A 14,414-nucleotide genomic window follows, 5' to 3' on the forward strand; every position below is an offset into this window, starting at 1 on the left:
CTTTGGAATCTTCTCCCAAATAACGCTTTCTCTCAGACACCTTCTGCAAGGGTTCACCTCCAGGGTTTCGAACTCTCCTTCCAATGTTCCTCTATTCTGAGTCACCACATGCATTCAAGCTTTCCTCTATGCACTCTTCTTCACCAAATCAGCTGTCAACGGTACACCACTGTTTTACATGCCCTTAGCAAAGAGTTACAGACCTTCAGTTGCCTCTTGGACCTTCTGACTTCTCACAAACTTTTATATCGTTTTGACTCTGCTTCCTGCAGCTTGAAGCCTTTCTCTGCTCCTTATTCTTAACTTCACCTGACAGCATCTTTTCCAGCTTCCTGTCCTCCCTTTGACTAGAAGGTCTGCTTGTGACTTTCTCCTGTTCCACTCCCCTGGACTCTTGGGGACTTTCTTCTTTAGCTTGGGAATGGCTATCTGTCCCCTTACTCCAGTCTCTCCCTGGAGCTACTTTCAACCTATTTTAGCTTGTAATGGCTACCTGAGCCTTCTAGGCTGCTTTTGCCTGGCAGCTGTCTTCAAAACTGAACTCAAAAACTGCTGTTTCTAGTTTCTTCTGTGGGAGGGGCCTGCCTCTCTCGACCCCTGTTTCTAGGCAACAGCACAGTTGTTTTACTCTTGCACTTGCTTAACTTCTCACATTGTAAACTCTCATTAGAAATGCAGGCACCTTTTAAAGTGAAAATAAAACTCAACTTGACCTTTTCTCAACACACACTTACTGAAATACAAATCAAACTTAAACTTTAAAGTTAAAACTCATTCCTATCATCTACAAATACAAATATAACTTACTTAAACTATCTGTTTCCTAACACCATTTTGAAGCTTGAAAATTGCCTTGACCCCAGAGTAATATCGGAGCTGTGTAGAACTCTGGGTGAGTTTGAGGAGGGAGGTGTCTGAGGAAGCTGGGTGCAGGGAAGCAGTGGGGGAACGCATGTAGCCCTGAGAGCAGAATGGGGTGGGGCTTAGAGGGTTGGGATGGTAGAGCTGTGGGGGAGGAGGTTGTGGTAATGTGTTGGAAACAAGCAGCAATGTATTTTCCCTACTGCCTTACAGACTCTGTAGGCAGTGATCAGGCCTCAGGGCTGATATCATTAGGCCATGCCCACAAGACCAAGGCAAGAAATAAATCGTGTGTACGCATGTCAAGGGACCTCTGAACCTCTCCTAGGACTATCCCCTCCCGAGTCCCCAGTCACCATTATTGCCACTGAGGAAAGGGATCTCAACTGCAGTTGCTTGTCCTGCGACGCCACTGGACGTCACCGTCCCCAGTTTGGAAGCCCCTTAGTTAGAATGAACAGCAAACAGAATTTTTTTGATAACTTTTAGATCAGTGCAATTCCTGTATAACTTGTAGCTCCCATTTATTCCCTATGCAGATCGACAGATCTTTCTGGCAACCTGGAAAGACATTCCAAATGAGAATGAAGTACAATTCCAAATCAAAGACTGCCACCTTAATGCAGGTAAAATGTGGATTATTTTCATTATTTATGGAATATATCAAGTGCTTGTTGTCTGTTTGAAAAATAACATCAAGGATCAACCACCATAGATGTAGAGTTTGCACCACTAGTGGACCTGCTCATTTGGAAACCTGAACCATAACTTCTCTCTGAGAAATGATGCAATTTCAAGTGCAGTTTGAAGCTAGTTTCTTGATTTTTGCCTAAAGTTTCCTGATCTATCCCATTAGCTTTTCAGTGGAGTGGGCCCTAGTATTTAGTAGACTGTAACTTAAACAAACCATTCACCTCTTCAGATGCATACACAAGATTTAGGTCTAATTGTAGATCTGTGCATTTAATTGCTTTGTGAAAGCAATATGTCATTCTGCTGTCCTGCTTCCAGAAAACTGTCACGGCATCCTTAATGATTTCCAGTTTGATTGAAAGGTCATCAGCCTGAAAAGTTAACTCTGATCTTTTCTCTCCACAGATGCCACCAGACCTGCTGAGTATTTCCAGCATTTTCTGTTTGTTTCAGATTTCTAACATCCACGGTATTTTGATTTGTAATTATGTTGATATTCTTTTATGGAAAAACAGCCTTAAATAACTGCTGAATATTTTAATCTATAGAGGTGCATGAGTAACACTTCGTTTTCAAAATTCCCAATCCTCCTCTGTATCATCATCGAATTCAGTGTTGTTTAGGCCATTTGTATTTCCTGAATTGAATTGTTCTTCCTTTTATTGATATGTACCACAGGGATTGTTTTTCCTTTGATCTTGGACAACACTTTCTGAATTTGAATTTTGAGGTTCTGTTTTGTCCATTACTCTTATCCTTAATGTTTTAGGCTAGGTTATTTGAAGCAATCAGCTTTAATCTATAAAGACTATTAAATTGAAACAAGCTTGACTTGTTTACATCCATTAAATTGAAAGAGTTTCCGTTTAAAATCAGATCGGAATATGTTTCTGGCTTTTGCACCAGTGGTAACCTTCAAGTGTGCTAGAAGACTAGCGATATCTTTCAAGGGGTTTCATATTATTGAAGCTAAATAGTTCAGCTGTAACATAGTGCTGCTGAAACCCAGCTGTCAATTGCATTTAAAGTTCCCTTTGAATATATTGTTATTGTTCAAAGTATAAGAATTTATTCTAAACAATGATGTTAAAAGATGGCTTTTTCTTAATTGGAAAATCCCTAGAGTTGATCTTTATTCTGTGCATTGCTCATGAAATATAATTAAAATGGATGTACATGAGAGTTAATTACCATACCACCAGTTTCTGAATTATTTTAAATCAGTGAAGTCTAATTTTTGTTGCTTAATTTAATAACACTTAAATAATGTAGCCTTGATAGATGTAAATACATTATGTAATTCCTTGATGAGCTTATATGAGCAGATAAAATCATATTCCTGTAAAACTGCAGTGTAAACATTGTTACAGGTTAAAAAATTAATAAATATACTGCATTAGGCTAAGGAAAAAAAATCTTAACCTTTGAAACTCCAGTGCAAGTAAGTAAGTTTTTTTTTGGTCTCTTCAGAAATTGTATTTTGTTCTGTCATCTTGAAAGTGGAATAACAAGTCAAAATTTTGCATTGGTAGAATATTACCTATAACAACATTAGAGTCAAGAACAATATTTGAAAAAAATGTACTTGTAGATTTAAATTGAGTTGTATTTGATTGTATTCAATTATATTTGAATTTTTATGCCTTGTCACAAACTGTCCTTATTAAGGGCGCATGCAGGTGTCATGTATCCAGTATATGACATTGGGTACAAGGAACTGTTTGAGAACAAAGCTGGTTGTCTTGCCCTCCATGTTTTTTCCATTCCAGGTGCCTTTTTTTTTCCCAGATTGCCTTCTGAAATTACCTGTGGAAGGTACTGCTGCTTCCTTAGGACATTCAGTAACCTGAAGTCTTTAAATTTGCAACTTGTGCCTATTCAGTTCATTTACAGTATTATCTACTGACACATTTCTATCAGTTATAAAGGCTGGCCTCAAAAATAATTTTCTCTGCTGATGGCCTGGAGCTCTTAAGTGATAAATACTGATATGGTAGATGCTGCAAATAGACACACTTGAGTTTGAATAACAGAATTTGTCTCAATTTTGTATTATTTTGATTGCTGAAAATAATTGTTTTCTGAACTTACAGATGCGGTCACTAATAAGCTTCAAAGCAATAACATTTTCACTGTTGCAAAGAGGAATGTTGAAGGGCAAGATATGTTATATCAGTCCCTAAAACTGACCAATGGGATCTGGGTTTTAGCAGAGCTTAGGATCCAACCAGGCAATCCCAATTACACGGTAAGTGTTGATGAGTATCTCCTTTTATGCTTTTAATGCTTTTACTTTATTCTTTTAATATTTGCAATTCTTAATTTTGTGTAATTACTATATTAGGAAAGATGGAGTGTTGGTGGTGAATTTTATCTTTTCATTTTGTGATGTGTTTTGTAGAATGTGCTTTTACTGTACTTAAGATACAACAATTTAGTTTATTACTAGCATTCATTTAACGGGATCAAATACAAAATTACATGTTATTAAAGCTGTTTGTCTTGCACTCACCAGGGCAGATTCACAAGAATACCAAATCTCAAAGGGAACAACAACCTGTACTGCATGGGAAGAGGGTGCTGATTGGGTGGCAGGTAGACTCTGGTAGAAGCGTTGCCATGGAGAATGCACCAGAGAACTGTTAACTGCCAAGCTTTTGTTTAAATTAAACCAAGCAGGTGTACTCAGGTCAAGGCATTGCCATGTGGAATGACCCAGGGAGTGGCTGTCCCCCAAGCTTTTGTTTAGTTGAAAAGGTGCAATATGTGGATATGTTCTTTCTGTTTGCAAGGACAGGGCCCTAAGCTCTGCTTATGTAGCTTCTAGCGTGCATAAGTGAGCTGCACTGCGAACCTGACAATCTTAAATTGGTTGTTAGTGTAATTCTTAGCACAATCAGGATTGTTTAGCAAGTGTTGTCAAAACGCAGAATCATATCAAATGTTGGACACCATGTTCTGGGTTTTGCAAGCACGGGCTGGTTGAGTACAATCAGTACTTTGCCTGTTGCGAATACCCAAAGGTATGCTCTTTAATATGATCTCCCAGTCGTTGAGGCATAAGGCATTCATACCTGGCATCACACTTACTTTTTTGTGTGGTAGGCAGAACTTCTTTTGTGGAGAATGCCACTCGTGTTACTACTGCATAGTAGCAGTGTGAAATGGCTAGCTTTACCTGTTGTTCAAATGTTTGAGATACCTTGCCCTTCCAGGGTAATCTGAGGTAGACTGGGCACTGTCAGAACCAAAAGTGTGGCAGCCTTAGGCCCAGTCATGAGTGTATACAATATACAGCGATCAATGATCTGTCATGTAGCCAATACTCCACAGGATAGGTTTGATGCGCAATATTTTGGCATCAAGCTTGCATGGTGGGTAAATGTTTCAGGCCTGATTTTATGAGGTTTCCGATAAGGGCAATCTTATGGCAGGTGAAACTATGGGAATCCCAACACATATATTGACCAAAGAAAGTGGGCTTGTAGTAGATGAGCAAAACTCAGAATATAGTGTCCAACATTAGATGTGATTCTGTGATTGGACAACACTAACTAAACAATCCAGAGTGTGCTAAGAATTACACTGATAGCCAATTTAAGATTATCAGTCGGGCTCACAGTGTGGCACCCTTACGCGTGCTAGTAGCTATATATTTTCACACGCATGACCTTGTGCTTTGTAAACAGAATGAACATGTCCACGCATTGCACCTTTCTCAACCAAACGAAAGCTTGGGGGCAGCCATTCTGTGGTTCATTCCCAAAGGCAATATCTTGACCAATCAGAGTTGACTTGCCTGGCTTGAATTTACACAAAAGCTTGGCAGTTAATTGTTCCCTGGTACATTTTCCGTGGCAACGCCTCTACCTGTCAGAATCAACTTGCCAACCAATCAGCATCCTCTTCACAAACAGGAGAAATTATTGTCCCCTTTGAGATTTGGTATTCTTGCGAGTCTATCCTGATGACTGCAAGACGAAAAGCTTTGATAGCATGTCTTTTTTTACAGCAATACTCAAATTCTGTACTATCAAGCGACTATCAAATAGAAAATGTGGAAACCTGTTCACAAAGTATTTATTCCTGCCAAATTTATTGGCAGCTTTACAGATATTACATTACACTTGAAGTGGAATAAGCTGAGAGAGTGGAAATGTCTCCTATTACTGCTTTCACAAACTATCCAGAATAATGTTTCATTCAATTTTATCATCTACCGTACTTCTAAATTGTTCACTGTTTAGGAGTGAATTTATTTACTGTTAAATATTAAACTTAGCAATAATGTACTTTATTCGTCTAAATTCTTTTTGTTGCCTTGTTTTGTAATATGCATCATTGTGTAGTCTTCCCTATGCGTGTGTTCTTAATATTTTGCACTGTTATGCCCCTACATGCCATTTGTATATTAATCAAGAGTAGTTTTTATCTATTTCTGTTGGGGGAAAAGCTGTAGTATTTTATAGTTATCTTTTTTTTCCCTTTGTTGCATGCCTGCCATGGTGGTTTTGTCCTACGGGTCAGGATTTGGAGGTTAGCAATTCATTTAATTTTAGTCAGTTGCAAAAACTTGCCACTTCCATTCTTTGCCCTGTGCTTCTGCAGTGTCCTTTTTGCTATGCTTTGCTGGCTAGCTTTTTTCTGATGCCTAATTTCAGTGTGGCTGATTCACTATCCCATGATGACTGAATCAGCCTTTTACCATCAGCTCCCCAATTAAGTCGTTGATTAGAACCTTAAATAGTAAATGCCGGATTTGATTTGGTTCAGACAAAGTTAAAATTATTTTCAGGATTGGTTTCTGGTTTCAGAAAATTTTTAACAATATGATTTATCTTTGTTGTAAACTCCAGAATTACGTGCAAGAGCTTTAATGTGAATTAAGTGTCCTAATTTAAAAATAAATTTGTAGTCAGAAGTTGTTTGTTTTTCTCATTAAAATTGATTACTTCTCATCGTGAATTGAAATTAATTGTAAATTTAAAAGGAGATGGAAGCTACAGAGTTACTTTAAAGAACAATTTACATTTTATCTGGCATAATGGATTGTTTAATTTTGGCCACATGATCGTTCCCTTGCTTTTTTTTAAGACAACATGTTTTGCTTACAGCATTCCACATTTAATTGGCATGAATTTTGGGAGGGGAGGGAAAATTAGTACTTGCTCAAGGTGATCAGCTGAATTTGTTTTTATGTAATGTTGTAAAATTTGCTGCTTGAATATTTGTATGAACCAATTTTGTGATTAGTTTTTTAAACCAGAAGCCAACAGGCAAAGCAAGAATGTTGAAAAAATTTGTACCCATAATGCAAGAATACTATTATGAGACCACCCCTGCCCCCCCCCCCCAAAAAAACCATGATACTTCATTCCAAAGCAATGTCATATAGGTTGTGCATATACATGAGGATGAGCTTAATTCTTTACATCAATTTTCATTCTTCTAAGTTTTCATGTCTTTTCTGCTTGCTAATTAGAAAAACCACTCTGTTATGTTTATTGTGTGAAATCCAAAGGAAGATGACAGGCAACTATTGCTTTGTCTCTGATGGAAATCAATGGTGTATCTGTTGAAAAATTGCCTTCATTTTGAGTGTAAATTGGGTATTTACTATATCGTTTTAAGTAATTGAATATTTGCTACATAAAACCGCAGCTATGCTTTTCACATCTTCTACCTGATCCCTTCATGTAATAATTCAAAATGTGCTGCTGCGACCTTACTGATTACACATTATATTATCCATACAATTTAATGAAATAGAGTGGTTTTCACCTTCATTGCTGTTCAATGAAGACTTTTGTTTGAAGAGGCTGTGTTTCATTGCTTGCTGTTTCTAACTTGTCTGCTGAAATGAATGAGCAGGTTACAGTCACCAGTGGTTTCATATTCAATACTATGCCAGTTTGATCATTAAGTTCATGAAGTACCAAATGGTGCTCTTTTTCAATCCAATGCAATGGTAAAGACTAAATCTAATTAAAAAATCAACTTGCATTAATTAAAATCATAATTCTTGGAGGTAATATTTCAATGGCCATATTTTCATATTAATGCATTTTAAATGCGATGTCCTCACTGAAATGAGGACATTTTTATGTTCGATCATCAGACAAGCTATAGTGACAAGATGCTCTTTCAGCACAGCTGATCCAGTATGTAACTCTGACCTTATACTGTTGTGCTATTGACTCTTTGTTGCAGTTATCGCTGAAATGCAGAGCCCCAGAGGTATCCCAACATGTTTTCCAGGCATATGAAATAATTTTGAAGAATTGAGCAATTTAAGGACATAACTCTGGTGGAAGATCCCTGCAGTTGTGGTGTTTATTCAGAAGCCTATAAGCACTGATAATGGACAGAAATTATATATGTGACACCTTGGTGTCACTGAAGAAGTTGCATTATTGTGAAGGGTATTTATTGTATACTCAAGATCTCAGAGTATATTGACCCATTAACACTAAAGTCTATTGTATAATCCTAGTATATCTAAATCCATTATTCCATTGATGATGCACTCTAAATACAAGATTCAGATATTTGCTATGTTGATTTGTCTCAAAACCTGGTCATTTGAATGTAATGTAATATCATGACATGGTGAATTGCCTAGTGTGTGAAAAGGCTGTGCTCAATACACTGCCATTCCAGCTGTTGGGTAATTGTCCTTGTTCGAATTTGTATCCTCTTCATAATGTGTGATGTAACTTTAAAATTTTGTGGTATGACATTTTATGTGTATTTGTACACTAGTAATATGGTTCATGCTGATAATATGCTCTTTGGGTTCCACCATTGCAGCTGATGTCAAGGTGTTGATAAGTAGTCATATCAGAAATAAACTGGACTTGTGGGGAAAAGGTACCCAGGAGACTCTTTTGAATGTATAACAATGCAATTTTTATTTCATTAGAATATTTTTCTTTGATGTATTGGTTGGCGCACTAGGTTTGGGGGGGATTTAGTGTTTCATCTGGTTCAATCTGTGATCATTTATGCTAGGTTAAATTGTTCCCTTTTTATTTTCAAACTAATTTGTACAGCAATTCACATTTCCAGAATATAAAAACGGGCTAAAAGAAATGTTTACAGTGCCATCAGTATATATATTGAGAAATATATTGGGCTGTTGCTACTAAATATCTGCTGCTGAAGGGGCAAATGTATGGTAGCTAACTTTGCTATTGGCACAAAATAGACAGGAAAGTAAGTTGTCAAGCGGACATAGTCTGCAAAGGGATTTGGATAGGTTAAGAGAGTGGGCAAAATTTTGACAGATGGAGTATAATGTGGGGATATGTGAACTTGTCCACTTTAGCAGGCAGAATAGAAAAGCAACATATTTGAATGGAGAGATACTGCAGAACTCTACAGTATAGAAGAGCCTGGGTATCCTAGTACATCACAAACAGTTGATATGCAGGTGCAAACGGAGTGTGGTTGACTGAATGAAGATGGAGGTTTGGTGAAAGGGGAGAAGGAGTTGTTCGTTTCCTCTTTTTATCTTTCTCACCCCATAGAAATTGGTTCTTGCTCTACTACGGGGAAAGGAGCTAGCTGTTTGGTGAGTATCTGGTAAGTGGGTAAGTTCTTGTCTCCTTAAGGTAAATTAGTAATTAATATAGTTAAGTAATTATTTAAAACATATTAAGGATAGCAGGACAGGTGATGCATCAAGGCTGCAGCATGTGGGAGCTCCTGGATAACATTGTGATCCAGGGGAAACACGTCTGCTGTAATTGTTTACGGCTTAAGGAATTTCAACTCAGATTCTTTGAGCTGGAGGCTGAGTTGCAGACTCTACGACACATCAGGGAGGGGGAAAGTTACCTGGAAGCTTAATACCAGGAGGCAGTCACGCCACTTAGGATAAGGCCTTCTGATTTGGTCAGTGGCCAGAGACAAGAGGAAGTGACTACAAGTGTGGCAGATAAGGGAACCCAGAGGGTAGGAATGTGAGCCTCTTCATTTGTCCAATAGGTTTGAGGTTCTCTCAGCTTGTCTGGATGAGAGTGGGGGCTGCAGAGTGGATGAGCACACTGACCATGGCACCAAGGTACAGGAAGCCATCCGAGTGGGGGGAGCAAAAAGGAATGTAGTCAGGGACAGTATATTAAGGGGGATTGACACTGTTCTCTGTAGCAAAGAGCAAGAGCCCTGACGGCTTTGCTGCCTGTCCGGTGCCAAGGCTCAGGACATCTGCTCAGGGCTGGAGAGGAACTTGCAGTGGTAGGCGGAGGATCCGGTGGTCTTGGTCCATGTAGTTATCAATGACATAGGCAGTATAAGGAAGGAGGCTCTGCATAGTTAGTATGACGAGCTAGGCACCAAATTAAGCAGAACCTCAGAGGTGTTAATTTCTGCATTATTACCTGAGCCACATGCAAATTGGCATAGGACAAATCAGATTAGAGAAATGAATGTGTGGCTCAAAGACTGGTATGGGAGAAGTGGGTTCCGGTTTGTGGGGCACTGGCACCAGTATTGGGGAAAGTGGGATCTGTACCATTGGGATGGTCTACACCTAAACCATGCTGGGGCTGGTGTCCTCGTGAGCTGCCTAACTAGGGAAGTAGAGAGGGTCTTAAACTGAATAGTGAGGGAAAGTGATCAAATTTGGGAAGATGTGGTAAACCAAAGAGTAGATACAAGGCAATAGAAACAGGTATTAATATGGGAAATGAGAAACAGACTGTGACAGGAAGGGACAGAGTACAAATCTAAGAGTAAATCAGTAGATAAGGTTAGATGCTAGAAAAATAATAAAAAGGTAAAGCCAAAGGCTCTATATCTAAACGCATGTAGCATTCAAAACAAGACAGATAAACTGAGCGCAAATAGAAATAAGTAAGTACAAACTGATAGCCATTACAGAGACATGGCTACAGGATAACAAATTGGGACCTGAATATTGAAGGGTATGTGACATTTAGCAAGTACAGGACATTAGGAAAAAGTGGAGGGGTGGCTCTTAATTAATGATGGTATTAGCACATTAGAGAGGGATGATCTAAGTTCAGGAAACCAGGATGTAGAAATAGTTTGGGTTGAGATGAGGAATGATAAAGGCAAGAAGCCACTTGTGGAAGTGGTGTACAGGCCCCCTAATTGTAACTACACAGTAGGGCAGAGCATAACAGAGATAATGGGAACTTGCCAGAAAGGTACGTCAATAATCATGGGGAATTTTAATCTATATATAGATTGGAAAAATGGGCAAAGGTAGCGTAGATGAGTTCGTAGAATGTTTTTGGGATAGTTTCTTAGAACAGCATGTTCTGGAGCCAACCAGAGAGCAGGCTATACTAGACCTGGTATTGAGCAATGAGGTAGGATTAATTGATAACCTCCTAGTGAAGGCACCCCTAGGTAGCAGGGATCAGAATAAGGTTGAATTTTGCATTCATTTTGAGGGAGAAATGAGTGCGTCCAAGACTAGTATTTTAAACTTATATAAGGGCAATTATGAGGTCATGAAAGCAGAGCTAGCTAAAGTGAGTGGCAAATGAGGTTGAGGGATATGTCAATAGAAGTTCAGTGGAAGACATTTAAAGGGATGTTTCAGAATACACAATACATTCCAATGAGAGAAAAATTTCAAGGGGAGGGCCCACCATCTGTGGTTAACTGAAAAAAGTTAGACAATATCAAACTTAAGAAAAAGCATATAATTACGCAAAGACAGGTGCCAGGTCAGAAGATTGGAAAGAATATAAAGAACGGCAAAGAATGACAAAAAGATTAATAAGGAGAGAAAAATTAAAGTATGAGAGAAAGCTAGCTAGTAGTATAAAGATGGATAGTAAGAGTTTCTGTAAATATTTAAGTAAGAAAAGAGTTAACAAAGTGAGCATTGGTCCGATAGTGCATCTGGTGAATTGATAATTGAAAGTAGTGAGATGGCCGATCAATTAAACAGGTATTTGCTTTGGCCTTCACTATAGAGGACACAAGTAAATCCCGGAAATAATTGTAAATCAGGAAATGAGAGGGAGGGAGGAACTTGGGGAAAATTACAATCACCAGGGAAGTGGTATTGAGTAAATTGTTGGGCTGCGGGCTGACAAATCCCCAGATCCAGATGGACTTCACCCTAAGGTCTTGAAAGAAGTGGCTAGTGAGACAGTTGATGCACTGGTTTTAATTTTCCAAAATTCCCTAGATTCGGGGAAGGTTCCACTAGACTGGAAAATAGCAAATATAACTCCTTTATTCAGAAAGGCAGGAAGACAAAGCAGGAAACTACAGACCGGTTAACTTAACATCTGCCATAGGGAAAATGTTAGAAGCTATTATTAAAGATGTTATAGCAGGGCACTTAGAAAAAATCAAGGCAATCTGGCAGAGTCAACATGGTTTTGTAAAAGGGAAATAATGTTTAATCAATTTATTGGGGTTCTTTGAAAGACTTACACGCTATGGATACCGGTGGATGTAATGTACTTCAGTTTCCAGAAGGCATTTGATAAAGTGCTCATCAAAGGTTATTGCAGAAAATAAAAGCTCGTGGTGTAGGGGGGTAACATACTGGCATGGATAGAAGATCAGCTAGCTAACAGGAAGCAGAGTTGGCATAAATGGGTTCTTCTGGTTGGCAGAATATGACGAGTGGTGTGCCACAGGGATCAGTGCTGCGGCCTCAATTTTTACAGTTTATGTGAATGATTGGATGAAGGAATGGTTGCTAGATTTGGTGATGACACAAAGATAGGCAAGAAAGTAGTGAAGAGGATGTAAGGAGACTACAAAGTGCCATAGGTTAAGTGAGTGGGCATAGATCTGGCAAATGAAGCATAGTGTGGGCAAATGTGAAATTGTTCATTTTGGCAGGAAGAATGAAATAGTTATCTAAATGGTGAGCGATTGCAAAGCTCTGAGATTCAGAGGGACCTGGGTGTCCTAGTGCATGAATCACAGAAGGTTAGTATGCAGGTACAGCAGGTATTTGGAAAGCTAATAGAATGTTATCATTTATTGTGAGGAGAATTGATTACAAAAGTAAGGAGGTAATGCTTCAATTGTACAGGGCACAGGTGAGACCACATCTGGAGAATTGTGTACAGCACTGGTCTCCTTATTTAACAAAAGATGTAAATGCATCACAGGCAATTCAGAGAAGGTCTACTAGACCAATACCAGGAATGAGCAGGTTCTTTTATGAGTAAAGGCTGGAAAAGTTAGGCTTGTAGCCACTGGAATTTAGAAGAGTAAGAGGTGACTTAATTGAAACCTTTAAGATCCTGAGGGGTTTTGACAGGGTGGATATGGAGAGGATGTTTCCTCTTGTGGGAGAATCTAGAACTAGGGGTCACTTTAAAAATAAGGGGCCATTCATTTAAGACCGAGATGAGAAATTTTTTCTGAGGTTTGAGAGTCTTTAGAACTCTTCCTCAAAAGGCAGTGGAAGCAAGAATCTTTGAATATTTTTAAGGCAGAGCTAGATAGATTCTTGATTAACAAGGGGGTGAAAGGTTAATCGGGTAGGCAGGAATGTGGGGTTGAGGTTATATTCACATCAGCCATGATCTTATTGAATGGTAGAGCAGGCTCCAGTGACATATTCCTCCTCCTAATTTGTATGTTCGTATGATTAGGAAGACAAATGGGATGTTAGTGTTTATTGCAAGGCGAATTGAGTATAAAAGTAGAGAGAAATGTTGCTGTAGCTGTACAGGGCATTAGTTAGATCGTATATGAAATATTATGTACAGTTTTGGCCTCCTCTAAAGGATCTAATTGCATGAGAAGCAGTTCAGAGAAGGTTCATTCAGCTGATTCCAGGGATGAAGGAGTTAGCTCATGAGGAATGGTTGATCATGCTGGACCTTATGCTCGTTGGAGTTTAGGAGAAATATAAAAGATCCTGAGGGGACTTGACCAGGTGGATGCTGAGAGGATGTTTTTTCTAGTGGGGGGAGTCTAGAACTAGAGGACACCGTTTAAAAATTAGGGATCTCCCATTTAAGACTGAGGGGGTAACATGTTAGCATAGATAAGGGATTGGTTAGCTAACTGGAAGCAGACAGCAGGGATAAATTGGTCTTTTTTGGCTTGGCAAGCTGTAACAAGTGGAGTGCCACAGGTATCGGTGTTGGGGCCTCAACTACTTACAGCCTATATCAATTACTTGGATGGATGGGACCAAATGTATGGTAGCTATTTTTTTTTTATTATTCATACACTGGATTGTGGGCTTCACTGGCTGGGCCAGCATTTATTGCCCATCCCTAGTTTCCCTTGAGAAGCTGGCTTCTTGAACCGCTGCAGTCTCTGGGGTACACCCACAGTGCTGTTAGGGAGGGAGTTCCAGGATTTTGACCCAGTGACAGTGAAGGAACGCCAATATATTTCCAAGTCAGGATAATGAATGACTTGGAGGGGAACTTGCAGGTGGTGGTGTTCCCATGTATCAGCTGCCCTTGTCCTTCTAGATGGTAATAGTCATAGGTTTGAAAGCTGTTGTCTAAGGAGCCTTGGAGTCTAAGGAGAATTTACAAATGACATTAGGATAGGTAGAAAAGTAAGTTGTCAAGAGGAGGTTAAGTGTCTACAAAAGGACATAGATAGGTTAAGTGAATAGGCAAAAATTTGGCAGATGGCATATGATGTGAGAAAATGTGAGTTTGACAACTTTGGCAGAAAGAATTGCAAAGCAGTATACTATTTAAATATAGAGATTGCAGAACTTGGTGGTACAGAGGAATTTGGGTATCCTGGTACATGAAGCACAAAAAGTTAATAGGCAGGGACAGCAAGTGATTAGGGGAGCAAATGGAATGTTGGTGTTTATTGCAAGGGGAATGGAATATAAAAGTAGGGAAGTTTACTGTAACTGTACACAGCACAGCCTT

General features: G+C 39.0%; 1 protein-coding gene across 3 annotated transcripts in view; it reads left to right on the forward strand.

Moving 5' to 3' along the window:
• LOC121285554 (AP-1 complex subunit beta-1) overlaps positions 1–8,450 on the forward strand; it is a 73,182-nt gene extending 64,732 nt beyond the window's left edge. For 2 of the 3 annotated variants that reach the window (XM_041202084.1, XM_041202085.1), the window contains exons 20-23: positions 1,401–1,487; positions 3,648–3,802; positions 6,082–6,090; positions 7,765–8,450. In XM_041202084.1, the coding sequence (XP_041058018.1) occupies positions 1,401–1,487; positions 3,648–3,802; positions 6,082–6,090; positions 7,765–7,839 (326 nt within the window). In that variant the 3' untranslated portion in view covers positions 7,840–8,450. The remainder of the gene's footprint in view (positions 1–1,400; positions 1,488–3,647; positions 3,803–6,081; positions 6,091–7,764) is intronic. The other variant, XM_041202086.1, reaches the window with a different exon arrangement.
• Positions 8,451–14,414: the final 5,964 nt, after the last annotated feature.

Source organism: Carcharodon carcharias, chromosome 13, assembly GCF_017639515.1.
Source record: "Carcharodon carcharias isolate sCarCar2 chromosome 13, sCarCar2.pri, whole genome shotgun sequence".
In the NCBI taxonomy this organism is placed as follows: Eukaryota; Metazoa; Chordata; class Chondrichthyes; order Lamniformes; family Lamnidae; genus Carcharodon; species Carcharodon carcharias.